Here is a 26,302-nt window from a genome sequence, read left to right on the forward strand (position 1 = left end):
CGCTACTCTTCACTCCGAAGAAGTGGCAGCCCCACACCTTGACCGCACTCATGGACGAGGCAGCTGGACGCTTCAGCAACCTGTTCACTGGAATGGGGGTGGAAGGAGAAGAAGCACTGGCTAGGAAGGACCAAGGTTGCGGCCCGGGGGAAGACGAAAGCCGGGGCCCAAGGGGGACGGAGGACGTCCAGTTGCTGAGGAACGAGATGCGGATCTGGATGAGAGAGATCCGGAACGAAATCCAATTGAGCAACATGCACATCTCCCACGAAGTGCAGAGGCAACTGGACCAGATGCGAGAGCAGATGAGAGCCCCGCCAGGAGAACCAGCCCAACACCCAGAGCCAGGAGAGCCGCTGGCAGACCCGCCGGTTGACCAGCCAGGGGAGCTGGCGGAGCCTCCTCCAGACCAACCAGCCCCACAGCCAGACCAACCGAGGGGCCTTCCTGGTGGACCAGCCACGCCACCAGCCCCGGCAGGTCCACCACCAATCCCTGGTCCTGCAGCGCCTCCCAGGCCTATCTTTCCTCCCGGGTGGCCGATGGGACCCTCGGGCCCACAGCCCCTAGTACCCTGGGCAGGGGCCTGGGGCTGAGAGCTGCAGATCACCTTCGATGGCAATCCGGAGGAAGTAGAGTACTTCACTATCCACTGGAACAGCTTTATGACTCACTGGGGGAACACCTTTCCTACCGAGCTCAGCCGAGTGGATTACTTAGGGTCGAAGCTAAAGGGAGCAGCGAGGCAGTGGTTCGTCAGCCTGTACGAAACCCGGGGCCCCGAATTGACCACCGTGGCGGGGTTCCTGCAAGCCATGCTTCAGCAGTACGGTGACCCGCTGCAGGAGGTGCAGGCCCTTACCGCCTTGCGGGAGCTACAGCAGGGGTCGAGAACCATGAGGGAGTACGCGGCCGACTTCCGGGCACACTGCTCCAAGGTCCACAGTTGGAACGAGAGAATGAAGTACGAGGCTTTCCACCGTGGCCTTAATGCAAGCATCCTCAACCGATGTTTCCAGCAGGCCTGCCCTACCACCCTCAACTGGAGTTTATGTTGAGAAAGGCGATTAGAATGGACTTACATTCCGTGTCGCTTACAGACTACATAAAGGCCAAACGTATTCCAAGAAGCTTGCGTATTCAGAAGCCTCCTGCTATGTTTAGTGAAGATGTGGCCTTCAAAAACAGGTGGATAGCGATACTGTCAGAACTTGTAACTTTCCTATGTGCTGTTAGCCAGACCAACTCCATGCTGTAACCTGATACTAACCCATGCTATGCTGTATAAACAACTAACACCAGATCCCAGAGCCTGGCAATATTCTGTGATCACTGAAGGGTAACCGATAGCCTAGGGTCCACATCTGCAGGTGGCCTTTTGAAGCCAAGCCGCTTGGCCTTCACAGCAGGGAAGTATCCTCCTTCCTGATAACAGAGCCTGGGAAGGAGACACTTGTCTGCAATCCGTGTGAAAGATGACTTTATGGTATCTCTTCTGACTGCATAAAATGTAACCAAATGCCAGTACTGGCATTACTGTTATCTCGTACCTCCAGCACTATAGTTCTCAATAAAGATCCTTTACTTTGTAACCAGCTTGGGAATCGTCTGAAGTTCTTCAAGTTCTGACATTATAACAGTAAACTTTTCTTTTCGGGATTTATCCAAACCAGCAACCTGGCTGGATAGCAGCAAAGGCTCCAGACAACGGAGAATCCAACACTCCCCCAGAGGAGAGGCCACTAGACCCGGGGGTGAACGCGGTGAGACGCAAGATCAGAAACCCCGCGCATTTCTCTACAGACGTCTTCCCCTTGCGGAGTTGGAGCCCAAGAAAATCCACGGCTGCAATGGAGGCCGCGGACCTGAGGTACCGGGCCCTCGCGACCGGCGCGGGGGGAGACAAGGAGGACGCCGACCGAGAAGAAGGTCCAGGCGCCGGCTCCGGAGGCGGGGACCTGATCCGAGCCCTACGCAACGAGCTGTTTGACTGGGTGAAAGACATCCACGACCAGGTCCACATGTCCCGAGTGCAGATGGCCGAGGAAATGCAGCAGAACCTGGGCGCAATCTGCGACCAGATCCGCGCCCTGCAAGGGGCCTTACCCGCGGCCCCTGCGGCACCACCGCCGGCCCCGGCGCCGCCAGCACCGGTTGGACCCGGTGACGGAGGGGGGGCCCCCGCGGCTCCACCACCCGCTGCCCCGCCGGTACCACCGCCCGCCGGCCCCGTAGCCCCGGGACCCCCTGCGGTGCCACCCGTCCCGGTGGGTCCAGGAGCTCCAGCCGCCCCGGCAGCCTCAGCCCCCGCGGGGCCGCCACCGGCAGCGCCGGCCACCCCGGCGGGGGCGGATGGGGGGGGAACCCAAGAATTGAAAATCACGTTCGATGGAGATGGGGACGAAGTGGAATACTTCACTATCCAGTGCAACAATTTTTTCACGCACTGGGGAGCAAGCTACCCCACGGAGGCGAGCCGGGTGGACCACATCGCTTCCAGGTTGAAGGGGGCCACGCGGAAATGGTACGTGGGGTTGTACGCCGGGCGCAAACCCGAGTTAGCCACAGTAGCCAACTTCCTTCAAGCCATGCTCCGCCAGTACGGGGACCCCCTACGAGAGGAGAAAGCCATTGAGGCCCTACAGAGGATCGAGCAAGGGAACCGCTCGACCCGCGAATACGCCACCGAGTTCATAGGGCACTGTGCGGCAGCGAGGGGATGGAGCGAGGTGATGAAGTACACCGCGTTCAAAAATGGACTGAACGCGAACATCCTCGACCGGTGCTACAGCCAAGGGCGACCCGACACCTTGGTGGGGTGGATCCAGCTCGCAGGAGAAGTGGAGACCAACTTGCAACATGTCGGGATGCGCCGCCAGCAACAGCTGAGCAAGAAAGGGGGGAAATCGGGCCCCGCCGCCGGCAAGACCGAAGGGAAGCGGTCCCCCACCACCTCCACCCCCGTTGCAGCCAGCAGGAAGTGTTTCAGGTGCGGCGACCCCGGGCACCTGGCCACCAACTGCCCCGTGAAGCAAACACCGACCCCCACTCAGCCCAAGCCGTCCACGGGCACCCCGAAGAAAGGGGGGGCCGCGCCAAGGAGCCCAGTCGGGGCACCGTCGCCGCTTCCATGGCGATTGTCGAGGATGTTACCACCATTGAGGAGTCGAGCGAGGAGTCCTGGGACCCAGAGCCGGCGGAAAACGACAGCGACCTGCTTTAATCGGTGCCGCAAAGCAGGTCCGGGAGACGCCGGCACCAGTAACAGTGAGAACTACCGGGGGGTTGTTGTTCATGGCGGTGACTTTACTGAACCCTAGCCTAAAACGCTTCATGCACACCCGTGCCCTGATAGACTCCGGGTGCACGCGGGACATTATCACACCCCGCCTTGTTGAGGCGCTGGGCCTTAAATGATCCCCCCTGCCCCACCCGATCCAATTCGAACAGATGGACGGGTCGACGATGGAAGGGGAACCGTGCACCCAAGAGACCCAAGCGACCCCTATGGGGACGGAGGACCACTGGGGGATAGAAACTTTTATAATAGCACCCTCATCCTCTTTCGACGTGGTGGTGGGGGCGGGGTGGCTAGCAAGGCATCAGCCGGACATACGGTGGGAAGAGCAAATCGTGAGCTTCCCTGACTGGCGATGCGAGCACCACCACTGGAGAACCGACTGAGGCCCCAAAGCGCCACCCCAAAACGAAAGACTGTGCCTCACTATGGAGGAGGTGGGGGCGATCCCGATGGAGTACCGAGACCTGAAAAAGGCCTTTAGCGAGTGGGAGGCGGACGAGCTACCCCCCCACCGCCCCACCGACTGCGCCATCGAGCTGATACCAGGGCAGGAACTGCCAAAAGCTAAACTCTACTCGATGGGCTGGGCGGAGAAGGAGGAACTGAAAAAGTTTATTGACAAAAACTTAAAGCGGGGGTTCATCCGGCCGGCCACGGCCCCCCACACTGCCCCCGTCCTATTCCGCAAGAAAAAGGATGGCAGTTTGAGACTTTGCACAGATTTTCGCGGGATAAACGGGATTTCTATGTCCAACGCCTACCCGATCCCACTGATAAAGGACCTGTTGAGCACTGTGGCTGAGGGCAAGGTGTTTACCAAACTCGACCTCCACGACGCGTACTTCCGCGTGAGGATCAAGGAGGGTGATGAGTGGAAAACAGCGTTCAACACACCCATGGGACAGTTTGAGTACTTAGTAATGCCTTTTGGACTACAGGGAGCGCCGGGGGTGTTTATGAACTTTATCAATGAAGTGTTGAGAGAATACCTGTACAAGGGGGTGGTGGTGTACCTGGATGACATCATTATTTACTCGAAAGACCTTGAATCGCATGTACTGTTAGTGAGAAAAGTGTTAACCACCTTGTATCAAAACAAACTGTATGCTAAACTGTCCAAGTGCGAGTTCCACAAAACGGAACTAGACTATCTGGGATTCAGGGTGTCGGGGGAGGGACTAGCCATGGACCCTGCCAAAATCCAAGCGGTGTTAGACTGGGAGCCACCCCGAACCTGACGGCAGCTCCAATCTTTCATCGGGTTCGCAAATTTCTACCGCGGATTTATCAAGGGCTTCGCCCAGGTCATGCTCCCACTCACCGAGCTTCTAAAGACAAAGGGGAGGGGGGAGGAAGCAAAGAAACCAGGCGCACGCCTAACGTGGTCACCCGAATGCCAACGGGCGTTCGATGAACTCAAGAGGTTGTTCACGTCCGAACCCGTCCTAGCCCACCCCAATGAGCTAAAACCCTTTGTGGTGCAATGCGACACCTCCGACGTCACGGTGGGGGCCATACTGATGCAGAAAGATGAAGCGGGGGGGGCTCCGACCCTGCGCCTATATCTCGCACAAATTTTCCAATGAACAAAGAAATTGGTCGGTATGGGACAAGGAAGCCTTTGCAGTCACGTTTGCCCTAAAAACTTGGTGGTCATGGTTAGAGGGAGCCCGTGTCCCCTTCGAAATCTGGACTGACCACAAAAACCTAGAAGCCCTGACCGGCCGCCGCAAACTGACTGCAAAACAGATTCACTTGGCCGGTTTTTTCGCCAAATTTGACTTCGTGCTGAAACACATCCCCGGCACCAAAAACTTTTTAGCTGACGCACTATCTCGCATGCCCCAGCACGACAGTCAAAAGGAAGATGTGATAGACTCCCTTATTCCCCCCTCGGCTGTAGCCGGAGGAGTCACCACCCGCTCCGGGAAACAAACGGGAGCCCCCGAGCCCCAACAAAAAGAGCGCTTCGCAGCGGAAGCAGAGGCGGAAGGGGATGAACGGCCCGAAGGGCTCGAGAAAGGGGAGGGGGGACTCTGGCTCCACAACGGCAAGATTTACGTTCCCAAGAGCCTGAGGAAAAACATGCTGGAACAGTGCCACTCCAGTCGCATAGCCGGGCATTTCGGTTACGTAAAAACACTGAACTTAGTAAGTAGGCAATTCTGGTGGCCCAAGCTAAAAAGAGACGTGTCAGAATTCGTCATCTCTTGCCGCACGTGCATTATGGCCAAACGCAGGGGGGGGAAGCCGCCGGGTCACTTAGTCCCCCTCCCCACGGCGGCCAGACCCTGGACGGTTGTCTCTATGGACTTTATAGTAGAGCTACCGCCCTCCCAGGGGAAAACTGTCATCTTGGTGGTTGTGGACACGTTCTCAAAACAAGCGCACTTCATCCCGTGCAAAAAACTCCCTACTGCTAAGAAGCTGGCTCAACTATTCTTTAACCACGTGGTCCGCCTTCACTCATTTCCGGACAAGGTCATTAGTGACCATGGGCCGCAGTTCGTTGCCAACTTCTGGCGGGAGTTTTGTAAAATTGCAGGCATCGAGCAGGGGCTTAGCTCTGCCTACCACCCCCAGACAGACGGACAGACGGAGAGGGTGAACGGGCTTCTGGAGCAGTACCTATGCTGCTATGTCAACTACCAACAGACGAACTGGGTCGAACTGCTAGCCTTCGCAGAGTATGGGTACAACAACAGCCTCCATAGCTCCACAAAAACCTCCCCCTTCCAGATAGTGAATGGTTACGAGGGGAAGCCCTTCCCGCACCTCCCCCTCCCAGCAGGATCACCCGAACCAACGTCCTGCCAGCAGTGGTGGGAAGGGGTGCGCAAGGGCTGGAAGGTGATACAGGAAAACCTAGAGGAAGCGAAGGAGGAGTACAAACGCTACTTTGATAAAAAGCACTCCCCCCAATGGGAGCTTAAGGAGGGGGAAACGGTATTCTTATCGACCAAAAACCTCCCCCTGCCTCAAGGGTGTCGCAAGCTAACCTCTAAATACCTTGGCCCCTTTAAAATCAAAAAAGCAATCAACAAGGTGACCGTAGAATTAGAGCTACCCAAGTTACTGAGTAAGATCCACCCTTATTAGGTGGAAATACTTTCCCCCAAGCTGTGATGAATGGGTCAAAGCAAAAGATGTATCAGCCCCGCAATTGCTAAAGAAATTCCACCTACTGTACCCACACAAGCCCAAGGCGAAGAGCTTAGTGGGGGCAGTATGTCAGAACTTGTAACTTTCCTATGTGCTGTTAGCCAGACCAACTCCATGCTGTAACCTGATACTAACCCATGCTATGCTGTATAAACAACTAACACCAGATCCCAGAGCCTGGCAATATTCTGTGATCACTGAAGGGTAACCGATAGCTTAGGGTCCACATCTGCAGGTGGCCTTTTGAAGCCAAGCCGCTTGGCCTTCACAGCAGGGAAGTATCCTCCTTCCTGATAACAGAGCCTGGGAAGGAGACACTTGTCTGCAATCCGTGTGAAAGATGACTTTATGGTATCTCTTCTGACTGCATAAAATGTAACCAAATGCCAGTACTGGCATTACTGTTATCTCGTACCTCCAGCACTATAGTTCTCAATAAAGATCCTTTACTTTGTAACCAGCTTGGGAATTGTCTGAAGTTCTTCAAGTTCTGACAGATACTTAATAAATGCTCCCTAGACCTTATGGTTCTAATTATAGAGAAATCTTTGGAGGAGGGTAAGAAAGTGAAAGAGGAAATACTAACACTGAAGGAATCGTTAAAGAGCAAGGTATCTAATAATACGTGGGAGCTGAACATGAAAGAGTTAGAAGGGAAAGTTAAGGCTTTTGAGAAGAAATTAAGAGAAGTTAAAGTGAAAAAATTTGCAAGGAACCAGAAGGATTATAGTGAGTCGAAGATTTATAACTGGTGGCAAACTAATACTACTCTGAAGAAAAAAGTTTATTGGGCAGACCAGGCAGGGCGTTTCTCTGATTTAGAATCAGAGGCTGATGATTCTATTTATACTTCTGGAGAGGAGGATGATACTGATCGTTATAGACCATATAGAAACACAAGAAGCAGATCTAGGGAGGGTCGGGATTTTTACAGAGGACCATCAGGAAGGAGGGGGAGACATCGGACTTAGTTATAAATTTATCATCCCACCATCTCTCTCATGATGAGCGTAGGGTTTTGAACCTGGGTCTAAGCTTTGTTCCCACTCCTTACTATGACTCTTTTTGCACTAGAGTTGACTTATTTAAATTATGTCGCCTGTTAAAACTGAAACATATGTTTGGACAAGATGAGGGGGTGTGTGAACAGAGGACACATTTTAGACGTAAGTCTATGTTTATTCCTACTAATGATGACCCACGAATTATTGTTTTTCAGAGAATGGTGCTTCAGGATCTTGAACAACTAGAGCGTCGACAAAACCCTTACTTCAACAATCTAAATAAATATGAAAGGGACATTTTATCCCAACTATCTGATAATCCCGATTTTGTAATTAAATCAGCTGATAAAGGAGGTGGGATTGTGATTCAAGACAGGCAGGACTATCTCTTGATGGTAGGATCATTATTATCGGATGTGGGATACTATACACGTCTTAACACTGATCCCACTGAAAGAATATCTAAATTGGTGAGGATGGTACTTGTAGACGCTAGAGAAATGGGGTATATCTCCAATAAAGAGTTTGAATTCTTGGATAATCCCCACCCTAAAGTACCTATTTTTTATGCCCTCCCTAAGGTACATAAAGAAATCAGACCTCCTCCTGGTCGTCCAATTGTGTCAGGAAAGGGTTCGTTACTAGAACCCCTATCTAAATTTGTGGATCATTTTTGAAGCCTTTTGTTTGTAAGATTCCCAGTTTTATTAGAGACACGACAGATTTTGTCTCTAAGATCGAGGATTTCTATATCCCTGCAGATGCCTCATTAGTAAGATTGGATGTTCAATCCCCTTTGAGGATTTGAGAAGTACAGCTCAGTGTTATTTGGATCAGAGAGAGGACTTGGATCCACCAACACCTTTTCTGTTGGAGCTAGTGGACCTGATTATTGAAAATAACTATTTTTGTTTTGATCATGAATTTTTTTCTGCAACGTAAGGGGGTTGTGATGGGCAGCACTCTGGCGCCATCTATTGCCTGTTTATTTATGGCTGTGCTGGAAAATGATTTTTATTGTAACAGAGACATTAACCCTTTTTTTTAAGACATATTGTTTTTTGTTAGGTTTGTGGACAACATCTTTATGGTGATGAAACATGCAGAAAGATTGGAGAGTTTAGTTGAATGGATGGACTCTTGTCACCCTAGCATTAAGTTTTCGTTTAATAGAGATCCTGATACCATTGTGTTAATACTCTAGCTATTAAGAATCATAGAAAGGCAGTGGCTAAGAATGATTCTTTCCATCCTCCCGTTTTGCAGAATAATATACCCTATGGGCAATTCTTACGCATGAAACGAAACAGCACCTCAGTCACTGAGTATAAAAAATCGTGTAATCAACTGACAGTGCAGTTTAAGGAACGGGGTTATCCAGAAACAGTCATCAAAGGGGCGGAGACTAGGGCTGCCAAACAAGAATGTTCCCTTATGCTTCAGCGTACAAACAAACAGAATGGAGAGGCTAGGGAAAATCAAAGATTATTTTGTTCATTACAATATACTCCGAAGGCATTAGCGATTAAAAATATCATTTTGCGCCACTGGGGTATTGTTTCCAGCATTGCAGGATGTGCTTCCCCACCTATAGTTGGTTTCCGTAGATCTTGGAATCTAAGGGACTATTTGTTGCATACTGATTTGAATACTGCACAGACGTCTTCTCGATTGCCCCCTGGTCATTTCCGTTGCAAGGGTTGAAAAGCATGAAAATACTCTCTACAAATAAAAGAGTATGTGGATCCTAGATCCCAAACAACTATTAAATTAACAGGTTTCACTAACTGTGACTCTAAAGGGGTCATCTATGCCCTGGTCTGTGGAGATTGCTCTAAAATGTGCATAGGATGTTCCCGTAGGGCGATTAAGACACGTATCTTGGAACACATCTCAAGGATTCGCCATCAAGTTCCTGGTGTTCCTCTCCTTCAACATTTTACTGAGACTGATCATAACTTAGAAGCCTTAAAATTCTTTGTGATTCAGAAAATTGGTGAAATTTGTGAAAGTAGAGGTGGTGATTTACAAAGGACCATGTTACAAAAAGAGGCACGGTGGATACATCGTTTAAACAGTATTGAACCTTCTGGCCTTAATCAATGCAATGATTTTTCTTGTTATATATAATGTATTTTGTTTCTTGGGTATGTTGTTAGATTGTGGTAAGGTCTCCTTTAAATGGTTGAGTAACAACAGCTGTGACCGTCCTTTTTTAAAAAAGCCTGGGCTCTGTTAGCCCAAGCCGCAAATTAAGATACCAAAATGGGCGTTTGAGAGAGAACTTGGCTGGAGGTTTCAGGTTGTTTTATCAACTGTTCCTGTATGTTTTTGTTAAGATTGCTTTGGTTTAGGGTGGTTTTTTTCGGTCACCTTTGTTGTTTACAGTTGACTTAAGAGGAAGCTGCAGGAGCAGCGGAACGCAATCAAAGCCGGGGTTTGCGTGAAGGCTATAATATCCTTTTTGAGGTGCGGTAGAAGAAGGAATTCACAACAGATCACACAAGTAAAAGTAGTCCAGAGAATACTTTAGATCATATAAAAAAGGAACTATCATTAAGACAAGAAATAGTCACAGAATTGACACAGACGCAAAAAGATTCAAGAAAATACTGCAAAAGTTGTTCATATCCAGAGGCAATACAAAGAACTGAAATATTGTCAAGAATCTCAAAAACATTTACTGGGAAAAGCCAACCAAAACCTCTTGAAGTTGAAAATAGAAGCTGTAATCTTAAATTTTGTTTGGTTCCAGAGGAATTTGGTAAAGTGGATTTTGAATAGGTCTCAGTGGGAGATCCCCTGGTTTTGCAGGCTCCTCCCCACTGCCAGCCAGCTGGCCAGCGGGGGGGGGGGAAGCCCAGGTGCTTGGAAGGTGTGTGTGTCTTTAAATTTCAGTAGGTTAAGGCTGAATGGGGATGGAGTGAGCGAGAAGAGCCAAATACCCTCGGTTTGTTTTACATTCCTTTCATAAGTTGTTTGCATAGTAAGGAGTAAACAAGAATCTTTTGTTTCCTGTGTTAGTCTAAAGAAATTGGTGGAAATACAGTAGATAGTTACAGTCAGCAACTCCAGTGAGTAAACTGTCCCTGTAAGATCACAAAAGTGTGTGCTTGCAAAATGCATTTATTTTGGCTGCTTTGTGAGAGTGTGCATGTGCATGTTCTTCAGCTCGGGGGACAAGGAAATAAAGACTGTATTCAGGGGAATTGCATTGCTGTATTTTTATTTATTTTAGGGAATGGGAAAGTCTCCTGGCTCCACTTACAAAGTCCCCAGGTATTTTCTGAGTTGGACCTGGCAAGAAGACTTTCATAAATTGCTACAAGACCACTATGAGATCAAAGAAGATTTTATGCACATTGATCAAATATATAGAATTAATTCTAGATTTGTGATCAAGAATAAACTTCCATGTGACATTTTGGTGAAATTCACGCATATAAAATCAAGGGACCTCATCTTAAACAAAAACAGAACTTCACCTCTTAAGATTCATGAGACAGAAATTTCCTCCACTCTTTCAAAAAGAGTAGAGACTTTGATTTCTTAATGCAGATTTTACAAAAGAAATAAAGTACCACTGGAAGAATGAAATAAAGCACCATAGGAAGATACCATTTGCACTGGAAGTGCACCTACCAAAAGGCAGGAAAACCATAACTACAATAATACAAGCAAAACAACTTGCAGAAGAATTAACAGAAGAACTAACAGAAGGAACAGGCATTTTCAGTAATTATCATATGTTTTCCCCCTCTTCTCTTTTCCCATTCTTTTTTCTGTATTTCCTTAAAAATGTATAATAAAATATTTAAAAAGAGAAAGTGCTTTTGTAGAGGGAACAGGACTATAGTCTATGCCACTAGTTTATGGCATGTGTTATCTGTTTATTGTTATGTACTAGGAATAAATACAATGGGCTTGAGAAAGAGGCTCTTGGTGAGTGCCCTGGCCATAGGCACTCAGCACCAATTTGCTGTGGCATCATAGTATGAGGATGATCACACAGACACTGAAGCTCAGCATTCTTTTCATCTGCAATGCATTGTTGCTACCTTTTCCTGCCATATTCAGCCTTGTGGTGTTTATCATCAGTGTGTGCTTGTGGTGTGATCTGTCGTTTTTGCCCTGGCATAGTTGTGTTATGGTATACCATAGGGTATGTGCCTCAAGGCAATTGTTTTCTGTAGAGAAAGGGATCTGACTTCACCTTTCCATCATGTCCCCCTGCCTGCAGCCTCTGCCTAGGAAAAATACAGTCTTTCTCCACAGTGGGGACCACACAGGAGGAGGGAAGCAACTTCATCAAGGTAAAATGACACAAAGTCTGCAAATGACAAAAAGTCTGCAAAGCTGTAATTTTCTCCAGGGAAAGTGAATTCTGCCATCTGGAGAACAGTTGTAATTTTGAATGATCTCTAGTGCTCACCTGGAAATACTATTACTAAACTGACCACAGTGTAAAGATCACAACCATTAAATACCATGTGCAGAAAAATAATTCTAACTATAATGTTAAAAGAAAGTAGAACAACATATAATACCACTTTACCAATATACATAGGTTGTTGTCAAAGTCACTTTACAGTATAAATTTTGTTACAACAATACAATGTTCCACACTCAAATACCGTTCCATATTTTAACAAGGTAATGAACCTCACATATTAAACAAGTATCAACTCCATTAAAAATCCTTCTCATTCACAATTAGAAAGACCCAATGTAGGTCTTCAATATCTTGATTATTTGTACAGTTGATAATCAGCAGAATTTAGTGAGAAACAGAAGCATATCAGACTAGAGGGAGCTGCTACTGTTGCCCATATCTGTTTGCCTTTCATCTAAAAGGCTTCACAATCTACAAATGAACATAATATGCAAAGTATGTATCCAGCAAATAACTATATAAAAACTCAAAAAAATTCAACAAATTTTCCTCCGTATATACAGAAGTAAACTATCTGCTGTATACTGTTATTTCATTTAAGAAACTTATTTGCAGGACCAATGGAAGTTCCAAACTATAATAAAAAGGTATAATAATATAAATTTATAATAACATAAATACAGAAGGAAAAGTTATGCCAATAAAGGTGGTGGTTGTTGTTACAGAAGGAAAAAAACCAGGAAAAGTGGCGGGGGAGAGAAGGAATATAAGGAACACCTGGCATTTTCTGCCATTGATACACACCCTTTTTAGATGCTTGGAGGGAGTAGCCAAAGAGTCTTCACTGCGGCAGCTGCCTTTGCAGATTATAGTTAGGCCAAGATCTCCTAAAGCTTAAGTCTTCGTTAGTATATTTAAAAATGCCTAACTCATCATGAAGATGCATTACATGTATAATATCAATTTACTGATTCTTGAAGAGTTCTCATTAAAGATGAGGAACTGTCATTCCCTTATGCGTAATCTGGTTAATTACAATGCTTGGTAAACAATGCTTATTACAGATCACAAGCTTTTACTTCCATGTATAGCTGTATAAGAAAAAGCAGAGACTGTCAGACAATGGAACTTCAAATCAACCAGACTCCATTCGATACAAAGTTTAAGGCTTTATTTGAGAGTTCATCGTTTCTGAGCGTGGAAAGATTGTAACTGATACAATTTTGCAGGTGAGGAATTACTTTAAGGAATTATACATTAAAGGGTTTCTAAACAATCCTACATCCCCATGCATTCTAAGCCTGAAGTGATACATTTCACACGGTTACTTTCTCTTATCTCCGAGTGGTCCTTGATCTCAAAGTGACAGCCAAACCGCCTTCCCCGGAGGCATTTTATCTTCAAAGGGAAGTTGCTTTTGTTAGTTCCAGGGACAGGAATTCACACCAATGTTAGTAACAACTATGCTTCAACTTTGATATGCAGGTTCCCTTCCCATGGTTAGTAGCAGAGGTTGGAAAATGGGGTCAGTTAGGCTAAGCATTTCATTTCAGTTAACTAAGCTAAATATTTCTCTGAGTAATCTTCCAGTGTCTGACATACTGCCCCCCCCAAGCTCTTGCTCGGGGTTTGTCTGGGTGCAGTAGGTAAAATCTTTTGAGGAGGAGGGGGACCCGAAGGTCTGATGACTTGACCCACTCATAACAGCTTGGAGGGAAATATTTCCAACGTACTAAATAATGCAATACCCCCCTTTTTATTTTTGAGTCCAGCACCTCCTGCACCTCATGGTGACTCTGACCCTTCACTTGAATAGGTGTGGGCTCTTGAGGGCGGGGGTGCCATGACGTAATTCCAGGATCTTTGCGAAGAAGGCTGCAATGGAAAACAGGGTGAATATTACTAAACATTTTAGGCAGCTCCAATTCTACAGTCACTTTATTTATCACCCGTTTTATTTTAAATGGACCCAGAAATTTGTATGCCAACTTTCGACAAGTCTGTGGCAGTGGCAGGTTCTTGGTGGACAGAAACACATACTCCCCCACTTTGAAATCCCACTCCAGGGAGTGTTTTTTGTCAAAATAGGTTTTATAGTCTTTCTTGGCCACTTCTAAATTTTCCTGGATGACTGCCCAGCCCTTTTTAATGTCCTCCCACCATTGTTGGCAAGAGGTAGGTGGCGATGTTCCCTCAGGACTGGGCAGCAATGGGAACACTTTCCCTTCATAGCCATTTACTATCTGAAATGGCAACGCTTTGGTGGAGCTGTGCAAACTGTTATTGTATCCGTATTCTGCAAACGGGAATAACTCCACACAATTTGATTGCTGGTAATTTATGTAGCATCTTAGATATTGCTTGAGAAGGCTGTTCACACGCTCTGTCTGTCCGTCCGTCTGTGGGTGGTAGGTGGAACTTAGCCCCTGCTATATGCCCGCCACCTTGCAAAATCCCAGCCAGAAGTTGGCAACGAACTGCGGCCCGTGGTCACTAATGACCTTGTCCGGAAATGAGTGTAGTCTAACAATGTGCTGAAAGAACAAATAAGCCAATTTCTTGGAGGTGGGGAGTTGTTTGCAAGGGATAAAATGCACCTGCTTTGAAAAAGTGTCCACCACCACTAAAATCACCGTTTTCCCTTGTGAGTCCGGAAGCTCCACTATAAAGTCCATTGACACCACTGACCAGGGTCTTGTGGCCGTGGGGGTGGGTTGGAGAAGCCCCGTGGTCTTCCCCCCTCCGTTTTGCCATGATACAAATGGGGCATGATCCTACGAATTCGGAAATGTCTTTCTTCATTTGCGGCCACCAGAACTGGCTATTCACTAGGTGTAACGTTTTTACATAGCCGAAGTGGCCAGCCAGCTTGCTACAGTGACAGTGCTGCAGTACTTCCCGGTGGAGGGCTTTGGGCACGTACAATTTCCCCTTGTAGTACCAGAAGCCTCCCTCCCCTTTTACAATTCCCTCCGGTCTTTCCTCCCCTTCTTTTTCAGTTTCCTCAATTAATCTATTGCCCCCCCCCCAGGGCTCCGCTCGTCCCGTTTTCTTCCCAGAACGAGTGGTCATCCCCCCAGCAATGGCTGAAGGAGGAATCATGGAGTCTATGACTTCTTCCCTCTGACTCTCATGTTGGGGCAGCCGTGATAGAGCATCAGCCAAGAAATTTTTTGAGCCAGGGATGTGCCGGAGGGTGAAATTGAATTTTGCAAAAAACCCAGCCCACCGGATTTGTTTGACGGTCAGTTTCTGATGGCCCGTGAGCGCCTCTCAATTTTTATGGTCAGTCCAGATCTCGAATGGTACTCTCGCCCCCTCTAGCCAAGACCGCCAGGTCTTTAAGGCGAACATTACTGCGAACGCCTCTTTGTCCCAGACCGACCAGTTGCGCTTCTCTTGTGAGAATTTTTGAGAGATATAAGCACACGGTTTCAACCTCCCTCATCATCCCTTTGCATCAATATGGCTCCGACGGCTACATTGGAGGCGTCGCACTGGACCACGAAGGGCTTTAGTTCGATCGGGTGGGCAAGCACCGTCTCACTAGTGAACAGTCTTTTTAGTTCATCGAAGGCTGCCTGGCATTTGGGTGACCACGGCAGTCGGGCCCCGGGTTTTTTAGCTTCCGGCCCCTTTCCTTTAGTCTTAAGTAAGTCCGTTAGGGGCAGCATCACTTGTGCGAACCCCTGAATGAACCCCCTGTAGAAATTTGTGAATCCGAGGAAGGATTGAAGCTGTCTACGTGTTCTCGGGGGTTCCCAGTCTAACACCGCTTGTATTTTAGCTGGGTCCATCGCCAAACTTCTCCTGGACACTCTGAACCCCAGGTAATCAAGTTCCGTCTGGTGGAATTCACATTTAGACAGCTTCGGATACAGTTTGTGCTGATACAAGGTGGAGAGCACCTTCCTGACTAGCTACAAATGGGATGGTAGATCCTTCGAATAGATAATGATGTCATCCAGATACACCACCACCCCCTTCTACAGGTATTCCCTGAGCACTTCATTTATAAAGTTCAGAAAGACCCCGGGGGGCTCTTGTAGTTCAAATGGCATCACCAAGTACTCGAACTGTCCCATGGGTGTGTTAAACGCCGTCTTCCACTCATCCCCCTCCTTGATTCTTACTCTGAAGTAGGCATCTCTCAGATCTAGTTTTGTGAAAATGGACCCTTCTGACACTGTGCTTAGTAAGTCTTTTATCAACGGGATGGGGTAGGCGTTAGACATTGAAATCCTGTTTATCCTGCGAAAATCAGTGCAAAGCCGGAGGCTCCCGTCCTTCTTCTTCTGGAAGAGGCCTGGGGTGGCATGCGGCACGTTGGCTGGCCTAACGAAACCCTGTTTCAAGTTCTTGTCGATAAACTTCCTTAACTCTGCCTTTTCGGCCCACCCCATCGAGTACAGTTTTGCTTTTGGTAGCTCTTGCCCCGGGATCAATTCGATCACACAGTCAGTGTCCCGGTGGGGCGGTAGCTCATTCGCTTTCTCCTCACTAAACACCCTACGCAAGTCCCAATAGTCCTTTGGGATCGATCGGACTTCTTCCACCGACACACGCATCTTTTCATTCTTGGGGGATGGGGTCGGCCCCCATTTCTCCTGCCAGTGGTGATGGGTACACCTTCGGTCAGTGAAGTCTATTGTCTGCTCCCCCCACTGTATGTCCGGCTGGTGTCGAGCGAGCCAGCCCACCCCCAGTACCACATCGAAAGAGGAAGAGGGGGCGATGACGAAGACTTCTACCTCCCAGTGCTCCTCTATCCCCACGGGCAACCCTTGGGTCTCTTACGTACACGGCTCCCCCCTCATGGCTGACCCGTCCATTGGTTGAATTGGATCAGGTGAGGCAGGGGAGTTCTAGACAACCCTAGTGTGTCTACCAGTCTTGGGGTTATGATCTTGTGGGTGCACCCCGAATCCATCAGGGCCCGGGCATGCATAAACCACTTGAATTTAGGGTTCAACAGAGTCAAAGGTACAAAGAGTAGGGCCCCGGTTATTCTCACCCGTAATGGTACCGTTAAATCCACAACCTGCCGTCTGGCACCTTTCAGTGCAGGTCGCTCTCGTTTCCCTCTGGCTCTGGCTCCCACGACTCTTCGCCCAAGTTGTCGATAATTATAGTATCCTCGTCAAGCACCAACGAAGTGGCGGCACTGCCCCAACTGGACTCCTTGGACTTTCCCTGGGTTTTCTTTGGTCCTGCTGCCTTCGGGTTCGGGGGGGGCTCGAGGCTTCTTTGGGCAGTTGGCTGCTAGGTGCCCCGGATCGCTGCACCAGAAGCACTTTTGGCTCTGCGCTGGCTTGGGGGGCCCCTTGGAGCTGGCGCCTTCCTTGGTTCAGCTTTGGCCCCTGGCCGAGCCTCTCGTCCCCCCTTCGCCCCTTGCTGCAGTTGTCATTGTAGGGCGATGTGTCTCATGTTGGTCTCGAACTTTCCCACTAGCTGTATCCACCCCACCAGCGTGGTGGGGTGGGCTTGGTGAAAGGTCCAATCCAGTAGGCTCACGTTGAGGCCCCGCTGGTAGGCTTTGATCTTCATCCTCTCGTTCCAGCCCCAGACCTTGGCACAGTGGGCTCTGAAGTCGGCCATGTACTCCCTCACTGACCTCGATCCCTGCTGCAAGTCGCGTAGCACGGTGAGAGCTCTCATTTCTTGGAGGGGGTTTCCGTACTGGCGTAGCATCGCTTGTAGAAAACCCTCCACACTTGTCAGCTCGGGTGCTCGGCTCTCATATAGGCTCACTTACCATCATCGGGCGGCGCCTTTCAGCTTCGACCCGAGGTAATCCACTTGGCTGGGTTCATCAGGGAATGTCTTCCCTCAATAATGCATATAGCTGTTGCCCTGGATGGTGAAGTATCCCACTTCTTCGAGGTCACCATCGGAGGTTATATCCAGACCCTTGCCTCTGCCCCCATCCCAGGGCCTTGGAGCCAGTGGTCTTGGGGCGAAGGGCGCAACCGGCCATGCAGGTGGCGCTGCTGGGACTTGGGGCACTACCGACAGCCCTGCTGGAGCCGGAGGCGTGGCTGTCCCACTGGCGCAGGTGGGACCGGTGGTTCTGCTGGCTCGCCCAAGGGGAATGCCGGCAGGTTGGGTTGTGGCGCCGGTGGATCGGGTTGAGGCGCTGGCGGGTAGGGCACGGGTCGTGCCTGCACTCGCATCTCGTCCAGCTGCCGTTGCACTTCTCTGGAAATGTGCACCGTGTTGTCCTGGATCTCATTCTGGAGCTCCCTCACCCAATCCCACATCTCAGTCCTCAGTTGTTCGATGCCTCCTTCCCCTCTCGAAACTCTGCCACCCTCTCGGTCATGGTCGTCTCCTCGGCCTCGTTCTTCCTCGGCCCCCTCCCTCCTTGGGGTACCATTTCCGCCGGGGTCCGGTCTGACAAGTATGTTCTTGTAACGGCTCGCCGCCTCATCCATTAGGGTGGTTGAGGTGCGGGGCTTCCACTTTTGCGGGGTGATGAAAAGTGTCTGGAAGGGCAGCGGGGACCCTCCCGTCCGCCGAGTGGTGGTGACACCGGGTGGGGTCTTTGGCTCCTCCACAGGTTCGGTAGGTTCTCCGTTATCCGGAAATTTTGCAGCCATCCGCCTTAAAAGTTGCCAGTTCGGATAAACCAAAATTGGATCAGTTCCAAAATGTCAGACAATGGAACTTCAAATCAACCAGACTCCATTCGATAAAAAGTTTAAGGCTTTATTTGAGAGTTCATAGTTTCTGAGCGTGGAAAGATTGGAACTGATACAATTTTGCGGGCGAGGAATTACTTTAAGGAATTGTACATCAAAGGGTTTCTAAACAATCCTACATTCCCATGCATTCTAAGCCTGAAGTGATACATTTCACACGGTTACTTTCTCTTATCTCTGAATGGTCCTTGATCTCAAAGGGACAGCCAAACCGCCTTCCCAGGAGACATTTTATCTTCAAAGGGAAGTTGCTTTTGTTAGTTCCAGGGACAGGAATTTACACTAATGTTAGTAACAACTATGCTTCTACTTTGATATGCAGGTTCCCTTCCCATGGTTAGTAGCAGAGGTTGGAAAATGGAGTCAGTTAGGCTAAGCATTTCATTTCAGTTAACTAAGCTAAATATTTCTCAGAGTAATTTTCCAGTGTCTGACAGAGACATCACCCTGCCAGCAAAAGTCTGTATAGTCAAAGCGATGGTATTCCCAGTAGTAATGTATGGCTGTGAGAGCTGGACCACAAGGAAGGCTGAGCGCAGAAGAATAGAAGCTTTTGAGATGTGGTGCTGGAGAAGAATTTTGAGAGTCCCTTGGACTGCAAGAAGATCCAATCAGTCAGTCCTAAGGGAAATCAACCCAGACTGTTCCATGGAAGGTCAGATGCTGAAGCTGAAGCTCAAATACTTTGGTACCAAATGAGAAGGAAGCACTCCCTGGAGAAGATCCTGATGCTGGGAAAGACAGAAGACAAAAGAAGAAAGGGACAGCAAAAGATGAGATGGCTGGATAGCATTACTAAGTAGACTTCGGAGGATGGTGGAAGACTGGAGGACCTGGTGTGACTTTGTCCGTGGGGTTGCAAAGAGTTGGACTCGACTGTGCAACTGAACAACAACAATTGCTCTATTCATTCCTAATTACATTAGAAATGTTATACACTCCCTTTTATTGGACAAATATAAGGAGAAAATGCTCCTAATCTAAATACTAGTTACCATAAAAAATCCATTCCCTCTGTCAGTTATCAAGCCACTCAAAAGAATTGTTTCAATAGTTATGCAAGTCCATTGCCTCTGCAGAGCTAAATGAAAGAAGATGAGGAAAGGAAAGGTCCCCTGTGCAAGCACCAGTCGTTTCTGACTCTGGGGTGATGTTGCTTTCACAACGTTTTCACAGCAGACTTTTTTATGGGGTAGTTTGCCATTGCCTTCCCCAGTCATCTACACTTTCCCCCCAACAAGCTGGGTACTCATATTACTGACCTCGGAAGGATGGAAGGCTGAGTCAAACTCGAGCCGGCTACCTGAAATCACAGCTTCTGCTGGGGATTGAACTCAGGTCGTGAGCAGAGCTTAGGACTGCAGTACTGCAGCTCTAACGCTCTGCGCCAGTGCTTAATTAAGACCTTCAGGAGTTACGGTCTGAAATTTGCTTCTTTTTCCGACAGTGTCCATGAGATGTTATCTGTATGTGGCTTGTATTGAAAGTTATCTGCACAGTGGCCTACTGCATTAAAGATGTGCTGCAGGTGTAACTGAAACTGCACCATTTTTTAAAGAATTTTCACTAACAATCATTTCCATATGTGTAATCTAGTCAATTACAATGCTTGGCATGCAATGCTTAATACAAATACAAAAATATCACTTCCTTGTGTAACACTATCCATACCTAATTATATTAGGAATGTTATACATTCCTTTTGGGGGGAGGGATCTAAATACAAGGAGAAAAAATCCTAATATGAATGCTAGTTACCAAGCAAAACATCTGTTTCCTCTATCAATCATCAAGCCCCTCAAAAAATTGCTATTTAAAGATGTTGTCCATGCAATGCTAAATGAAGATAGATTTTTATGGAATTAATACTTGTTTAATATGTGAGGTTCATTATCTTGCTAAAATAAGGAACAGTATTTGAGGGTGGAACATTGTATTGTAACAAAATTTATACTGTAAAGTGACTTTGACAACAACCTATGTATATTGGTAAAGTGGTATTGTATGTTGTTCTACTTCTAACATTATAGTTAGAATTATCTTTCTGCACATGGTGCTTTGTATTTAATGGTTTTCACCTGGAGATTGGCTACAATGGTTCCCCAGGAGGAAATGGCTGATTTGGAGGGTGGGGCCTATGACATTGTACCTGTCTGAGTTCCCATCCCTCTCAAACCCCACCCTCTTCAGCTCGACGCCTTATATCTCCAGGAATTTCCCAACCTAAAGTTGGTGATTCTATCTCCTTCCCAGCCAACCATCAACCTACCTTTATCTGCCCTTCTGACTTCATCTTTCCATCTCCTCCCCCACCCCCTGCAGCCTCTACTTAGGAAAAGGACAGTCTTCCTCTGCAGTGAGGACCAAAGCAGCTTATATCATTCTACTCTCTGAAATGGGGATATGGGGGCTCGCCTTGCAGGGGCTGGCCTCCTTTCTCCATGGTTCGGGACAGAGGGTAGTGCTTGGGGGGTTGCCTAGCAACAGCCACTGAGAGAAAACTGAAGACATGGTGAGACAGGTCAACAGGCAGCTTCCCCAGTGACCCAGTCCTCAGCTAGAGGGACTGAATGACACACAGCTCAGCCAAAGGGAGGGTAAGTGAGTTGTCGCCAGTATGACTTGGATTATGTAGGATAGGATTATGCTGCTGTTGCTGCACTGTGATATTTTTGCCACCCTGAGTCCGTTCGCAGAGAAGGCAGGATATAAGTTTAAAGTAAATATAAGTTTAAAGTAAAGTGTTGCTAATTTTGCAATCCTAGCCTTATTTCATTGCTTATTAGGTACCTCATTCTATAATGATATTTGATAGCATTGATTTGTACCAGGGTTGCCAGGTCTCAACTTCTCCCCAGCAGGTGGATTTGGAGGGTGTTCCAGGAGGGGGCAGGGCTGTCCTCTACATGATGACATTATGTAGAATGATGTCATTGTACTGGGGACACAATGCCATGCCCACATGCTCCTGCTGTAAGGTTTTGCCCAGAATCTGTCACAAGGCTTCTTGAGTAAATGCAAAAGAAGCTTTTAATGGCGCATCATTTAGCAAACACTTGTAGGTGCATGCAAGAAGGACAATAACTGAATGTCACAGTTCAAATATAGGTTACAGGTTAATGGCCCATCAATTCTCCCACCTGAACTTCTGCCACCTAAAAGTCTTTGAATTAATTCCCAGATCATGGTGTTGCTTTTTCTCAAGGTTGCATTCCAGTTCTGCAGATATCTTTCTGCTGGTACCCATCTCTCGTTCCCAGGGAGACAAGATTAGGCCCAGGCTTCTCATAAGAATCTACCCTCTATTGGGGCCCCAGACTATTCTACATCACACTATAAAACTATAATGAATATATACAAAGGTTAATCAATGCTGATATTAAAATACAGAGATTAATACAGTTATGAATGTATGTGGATAGTTACATACTATATGAAACAATACAGGTGGAAATATAGATATGAATACATTGATATATGTGGATATGTAAATAGGTATAAGTAATTATATGAGTATATATGAGGCCAAAAGGGCCCTGCGGAATCTTTCTCAATTCTGAAGGGCCTGCAAAACTGAACTATTTTGACAGGCCTTCAACATCTAAACCGGGAGAGGACTGCCACCCTATGCTGCTGAGAAACTACCATCATAGGATCACCGTCAGAAGAAAGAAAGTTCCCAGCTATATTGAAGTTAAATCAGCACCATAAAACGTTCTAAAAAGCTTTAAATTGTTTTATTGGTTTTACGTTGTAATTACCGATAACTGTTGTTAGCCACCCTGAGTCCACTTGCGGAGAGGGTGGGATAAAAATCTAAATAAATAAACAAATAAATAAAACATGTATATGCTTTTAGTAACTGACCATTCATTAGCAATGACAATACTAACAAGAAAACCACTTTGTTGTTTCTGAATCACAAACCTAAAACCCAACATTGCCAGAGACTTCCACCTGACACCTGCCCTGTAAATCCAGAGATCCAGGCTTGCAATGCAAGAGAGGCAGCTCCCTGATCGGAAAGAGCAAGCACCCAGGGACCATTGGCTGTGGGGCTTTCCCTCGCCTACCAACTGGCTGGCATTGGGGGAAGCCCTCCAAACTGGGGGATCCTCCACCCCCCAAGGGACTGGCAGCCCTAATTTGTACTGTGTTATCTGCCTTGCACATTAGCAAGAAAGACAGGCTTTCAACAAAGTCAACAAACTATGAACAATGATGCTTATAGCAGAACCACTAACTTATTCTTGTCTCAGTTCCTTCCCAGGGCCTGGGTCCAATCAGGCAGGATTATACAGCATCTGGGGCGTTTGGTAGTTGGGGGCAAACAGGCTGAAAAAGGGCTTATGGTCCGTTAAAATGGTGAAGGGCTGGCTGTAAAGGTAATCTTGGATTTTTTTAACCCCCGCCACGATTACCAGGTCCTCCTTGTCTGTTTGCTCATAGTTACGCTCCGGTTTCTGCAGTGTTCTTGAATAGTAGGTTACCTGGACCTCATGGCCATACAGCCAGGAATGCACCCACCACGTAGAGAGAGGCGTCACAGGCCAAGATGAAGGGCAGCCACTCATTGAAGTGTGCCAGCAAGCTATTTGATGTTAAAATGTCCTTTATTGCCTGGAAGGTGGTGCCTTGCTGGCAACCCCAAACCCACAGAGCCCGTTTGTCCAGGAGCCTATGCAGGGGCTCTGCTACCACCGCCTTGTGGGTAAGGAAGGCATGATAAAAATTGAGAAGGCCAAGGAATGCTTGTAATTCGGCCTTGTTGGTGGGGGCTGGTGTGTTGCAGATGGCCATGATCTTGTCTTTAGCTGAGTGGATTCTGCTTGCATCCACCATGTAGCTCAAAAAGTCTATCATAGGGACGCCCAGCATACATTTCTCCCTCTTTACCTTGCGATCACTGAAGCATTGCACGGAGACAGAAGGCGAATTCTTCTTCGGTGGCTGCAGCAATCAGCCCATCGTCAAAGAATGACTGGACCCCGGGGATGCCTTTTAAAAGAGAATCCATTAAGTTTTGAAAAATCCCTGGGGCCACGCTGACCCCAAACTGAAGGCGCTTTACCCGGAAAGCACTCTGATGTGTAACAATGGTTTGAGCCTCAGCCATAGGAGCGTCCACAGGGAGCTGCTGGTATTCTTAGGCCAGATCCAGCTTTCCAAAAATCTTAGCACCTGCTAGAGAAACTAGAACATCACTGACCACCGGGATCGGGTAGGCATGGTCCTGCAGCGCCTTGTTGATTGTGCATTTATAGTCCGTGCAGATGCAGACACTACCGTTAGGCTTCACATGGGTGATGATCAGGATCTCCCGACGTGTGTTGGCAACCAGTTCCAGGACCCCTTGTGCCATGAGGCGGTCTAGTTCCTCCTTGATCTCTGGTTTCAATGCAAAGGGTACCCATCACGTCCTCAGCCATATGGGCACGTTGGGGTTGATCTACAACATCATGGGGTCTTAAGAGTTCCATCAAAAACAGACAGGAACTTCCCACAAATGTTCTGGAAATCCATACTCTTCGGAGTGTGGTGGACTCCCTCCACCCAGATCCCCAAAGGGGCAAACCAAGTCCGGCCTAACAGACTGCTCAGGTCCCTCTCCGTCAATAGCAAGGGAAGGGTCCCTGAGAAGTTCCCATATTTTACATTGACTATCCCATCCCCTAGAACACCTATCACCTGTTTATGAAAGTCCTGGACAACGACAGGGGATGGATGCAGCCTGGTTCCCCCCCTCGGGCACAGTTTCTTAAGGGTCTGGGCTGATATGATGGTATGGGTGGCCCCTGAGTCAATCTCCATTTTGCATGGAGTGCCCTCAATGAATAGTCATTTTGAGTTTATCAGGGGATGGCATGGTGATTTCACATACCTGTCCAACCGATGTGGTGAGGGCATTGACATCCTGCATGATGGCGACCTCGTGGCAGCAACCATTCCTGCCAGTCTTGCATCGGGTGCCACTCTCTCGGTTTGGAGTTGATTTGGAGCGGCAGACTCAAGCCAGCTGACCTGTCTTTCTGCACTGTTGGCAGATGGAGTCCTGGAATCTGCAGGAATGGCACTCGTGTGGCTCCCTGCAGCTGGCGCACTCCCAGGCAGGTGCAGTCTCAGTCGCACGTGGTGGCTGGCACTTCGGTGCCGCGTGGTGCAGCTTGAGAGTGTTGTCTTCCCCCGATTCTTCTGAGTCCGATGATGAGGATGCGGCTTGGTGTGCGACAGCCATCGTGTGCTCCTTCCACGACTTCTCGTAGGCTGTGGCCTCCCCGATAGCCTTGGTGAGGTCAGTGTCATCCTTTTCAAGCAGCTTCCGCCGAAGATGAACCGGTGCCTCAGAACCGGAGCCTCATCCAGCTGGGGAAAGTCGCAGTGGAGCGACAGCTGGCATAGGGCTGTGATGAAGTGTCTCACAGACTCGTTGGGTTGCTGGCAGCACTCAGAGAAATCAAAGTGGCAGGCCGAAGTGGATCACAAGGGAGGACATAATGTTCTCAAAGGTGGCTTCCTTGAGGGTGATGGGCACCATTAGACCCTACACCAGCTCCAGGGTGTTCATGCCACAAGAGCTGAGCAGTAGCGATTTCTTCTTGGCCCCCTTGACCCCGTGGTAACGGATGAAGTTCTCCAGCTGCTCCAGCCATGTCTCCCACTGCTCTGGGTTGGCTACATTGAACTCTGGAATCATTCCTGGCGTAGCGGCCATTGTCAGCGTTGGTGATGTGGTGCGCGGAGCTGGATGAGGAGACAGCGGTGCACGGTGCGGTGCTGGTTGCTGCTGGGCTTGCTTGCCCGGATCCCACCTTCATCACCACTATAATACTGTTGGTTCCATGCAATCAGGAGGCAAGGTGATAGTAATCATAGATCTTTTATTATATATAGCATAGTATAGCACTGCATTCAAGACTGAAGACTGGGCCAACTATATATACACTCAAGGTTCCCATGCTAGCATGCTATTGGACCATTCAAACCAGCAGGGGACTCGTGATTGGAGCAGGGCAGCAAGGATTTGGACCCTGCTGCCTATTGTTCCTGAGCCCCCAAGCTCAGTCCTACAGACTCCAATGAGCCAGGCAAGAACTCCATATATTAGTCACAATTCCGATCACATATACAACACTGCCCCTTCTGATTGTGAAGGTATTGGTGTCTGCCTGTGGGCACAGTTCGCTAGGCTTGTCAGTACCTGAGAATAATGCTGCTTCTTCCCCCCCCCCGCAGCGACAAACAAAAGCAGAAAAAATTAAGCAAAATTAGAGAGCAGAGGCTAAAAAACAAACCAACCCTGATCCTCCCCCTTCCTTCCCGCTCCCTACTCACCCATGAAGAGGAAGCTGAGCAGCCACTGGAGGACGGAGATCAGCTGGAGGCAGGCCTTGAAGTCCTTCTGGGAGGGCCAGGGCACACGGAGCAGAGTGCGAAGTGCGGCCTGGATGCTGGCATGACTCCCTGCAAACGAAAGGCAATGTTGGCACTCACCCACCTTGCTTCTGGTCAGGTCACACTCCTCTGTTGACTTGATTTCCCTTATCACCTGTGGCTCCCAGCCCCTCCCTTTACAGCTGGGCTCATTCCCAGAAATGGGGTCTGTCTTTCACCTTCTGTGGTGCACCCCACGCAAACACACACACACACACACTCTCCACACTTTGTGCATCCGGAGAGACCAAGGACAGGCTCTATCATGTCCAATTAAAACAAGAAAAACTCAGGTGCCATTTTAATGACC

General features: G+C 48.3%; 1 protein-coding gene across 1 annotated transcript in view; it reads right to left on the reverse strand.

The window, feature by feature from the left end:
- Positions 1-26,302, reverse strand: part of LOC132579549 (diacylglycerol O-acyltransferase 2-like) — a 100,000-nt gene that overhangs the window by 58,584 nt on the left and 15,114 nt on the right. The window contains exon 2 of the mRNA XM_060249997.1: positions 25,894-26,022. Within this exon, the coding sequence (XP_060105980.1) occupies positions 25,894-26,022 (129 nt within the window). The remainder of the gene's footprint in view (positions 1-25,893; positions 26,023-26,302) is intronic.

The sequence above is a fragment of the Heteronotia binoei genome, chromosome 11, assembly GCF_032191835.1.
Source record: "Heteronotia binoei isolate CCM8104 ecotype False Entrance Well chromosome 11, APGP_CSIRO_Hbin_v1, whole genome shotgun sequence".
Classification (NCBI taxonomy): domain Eukaryota; kingdom Metazoa; phylum Chordata; class Lepidosauria; order Squamata; family Gekkonidae; genus Heteronotia; species Heteronotia binoei.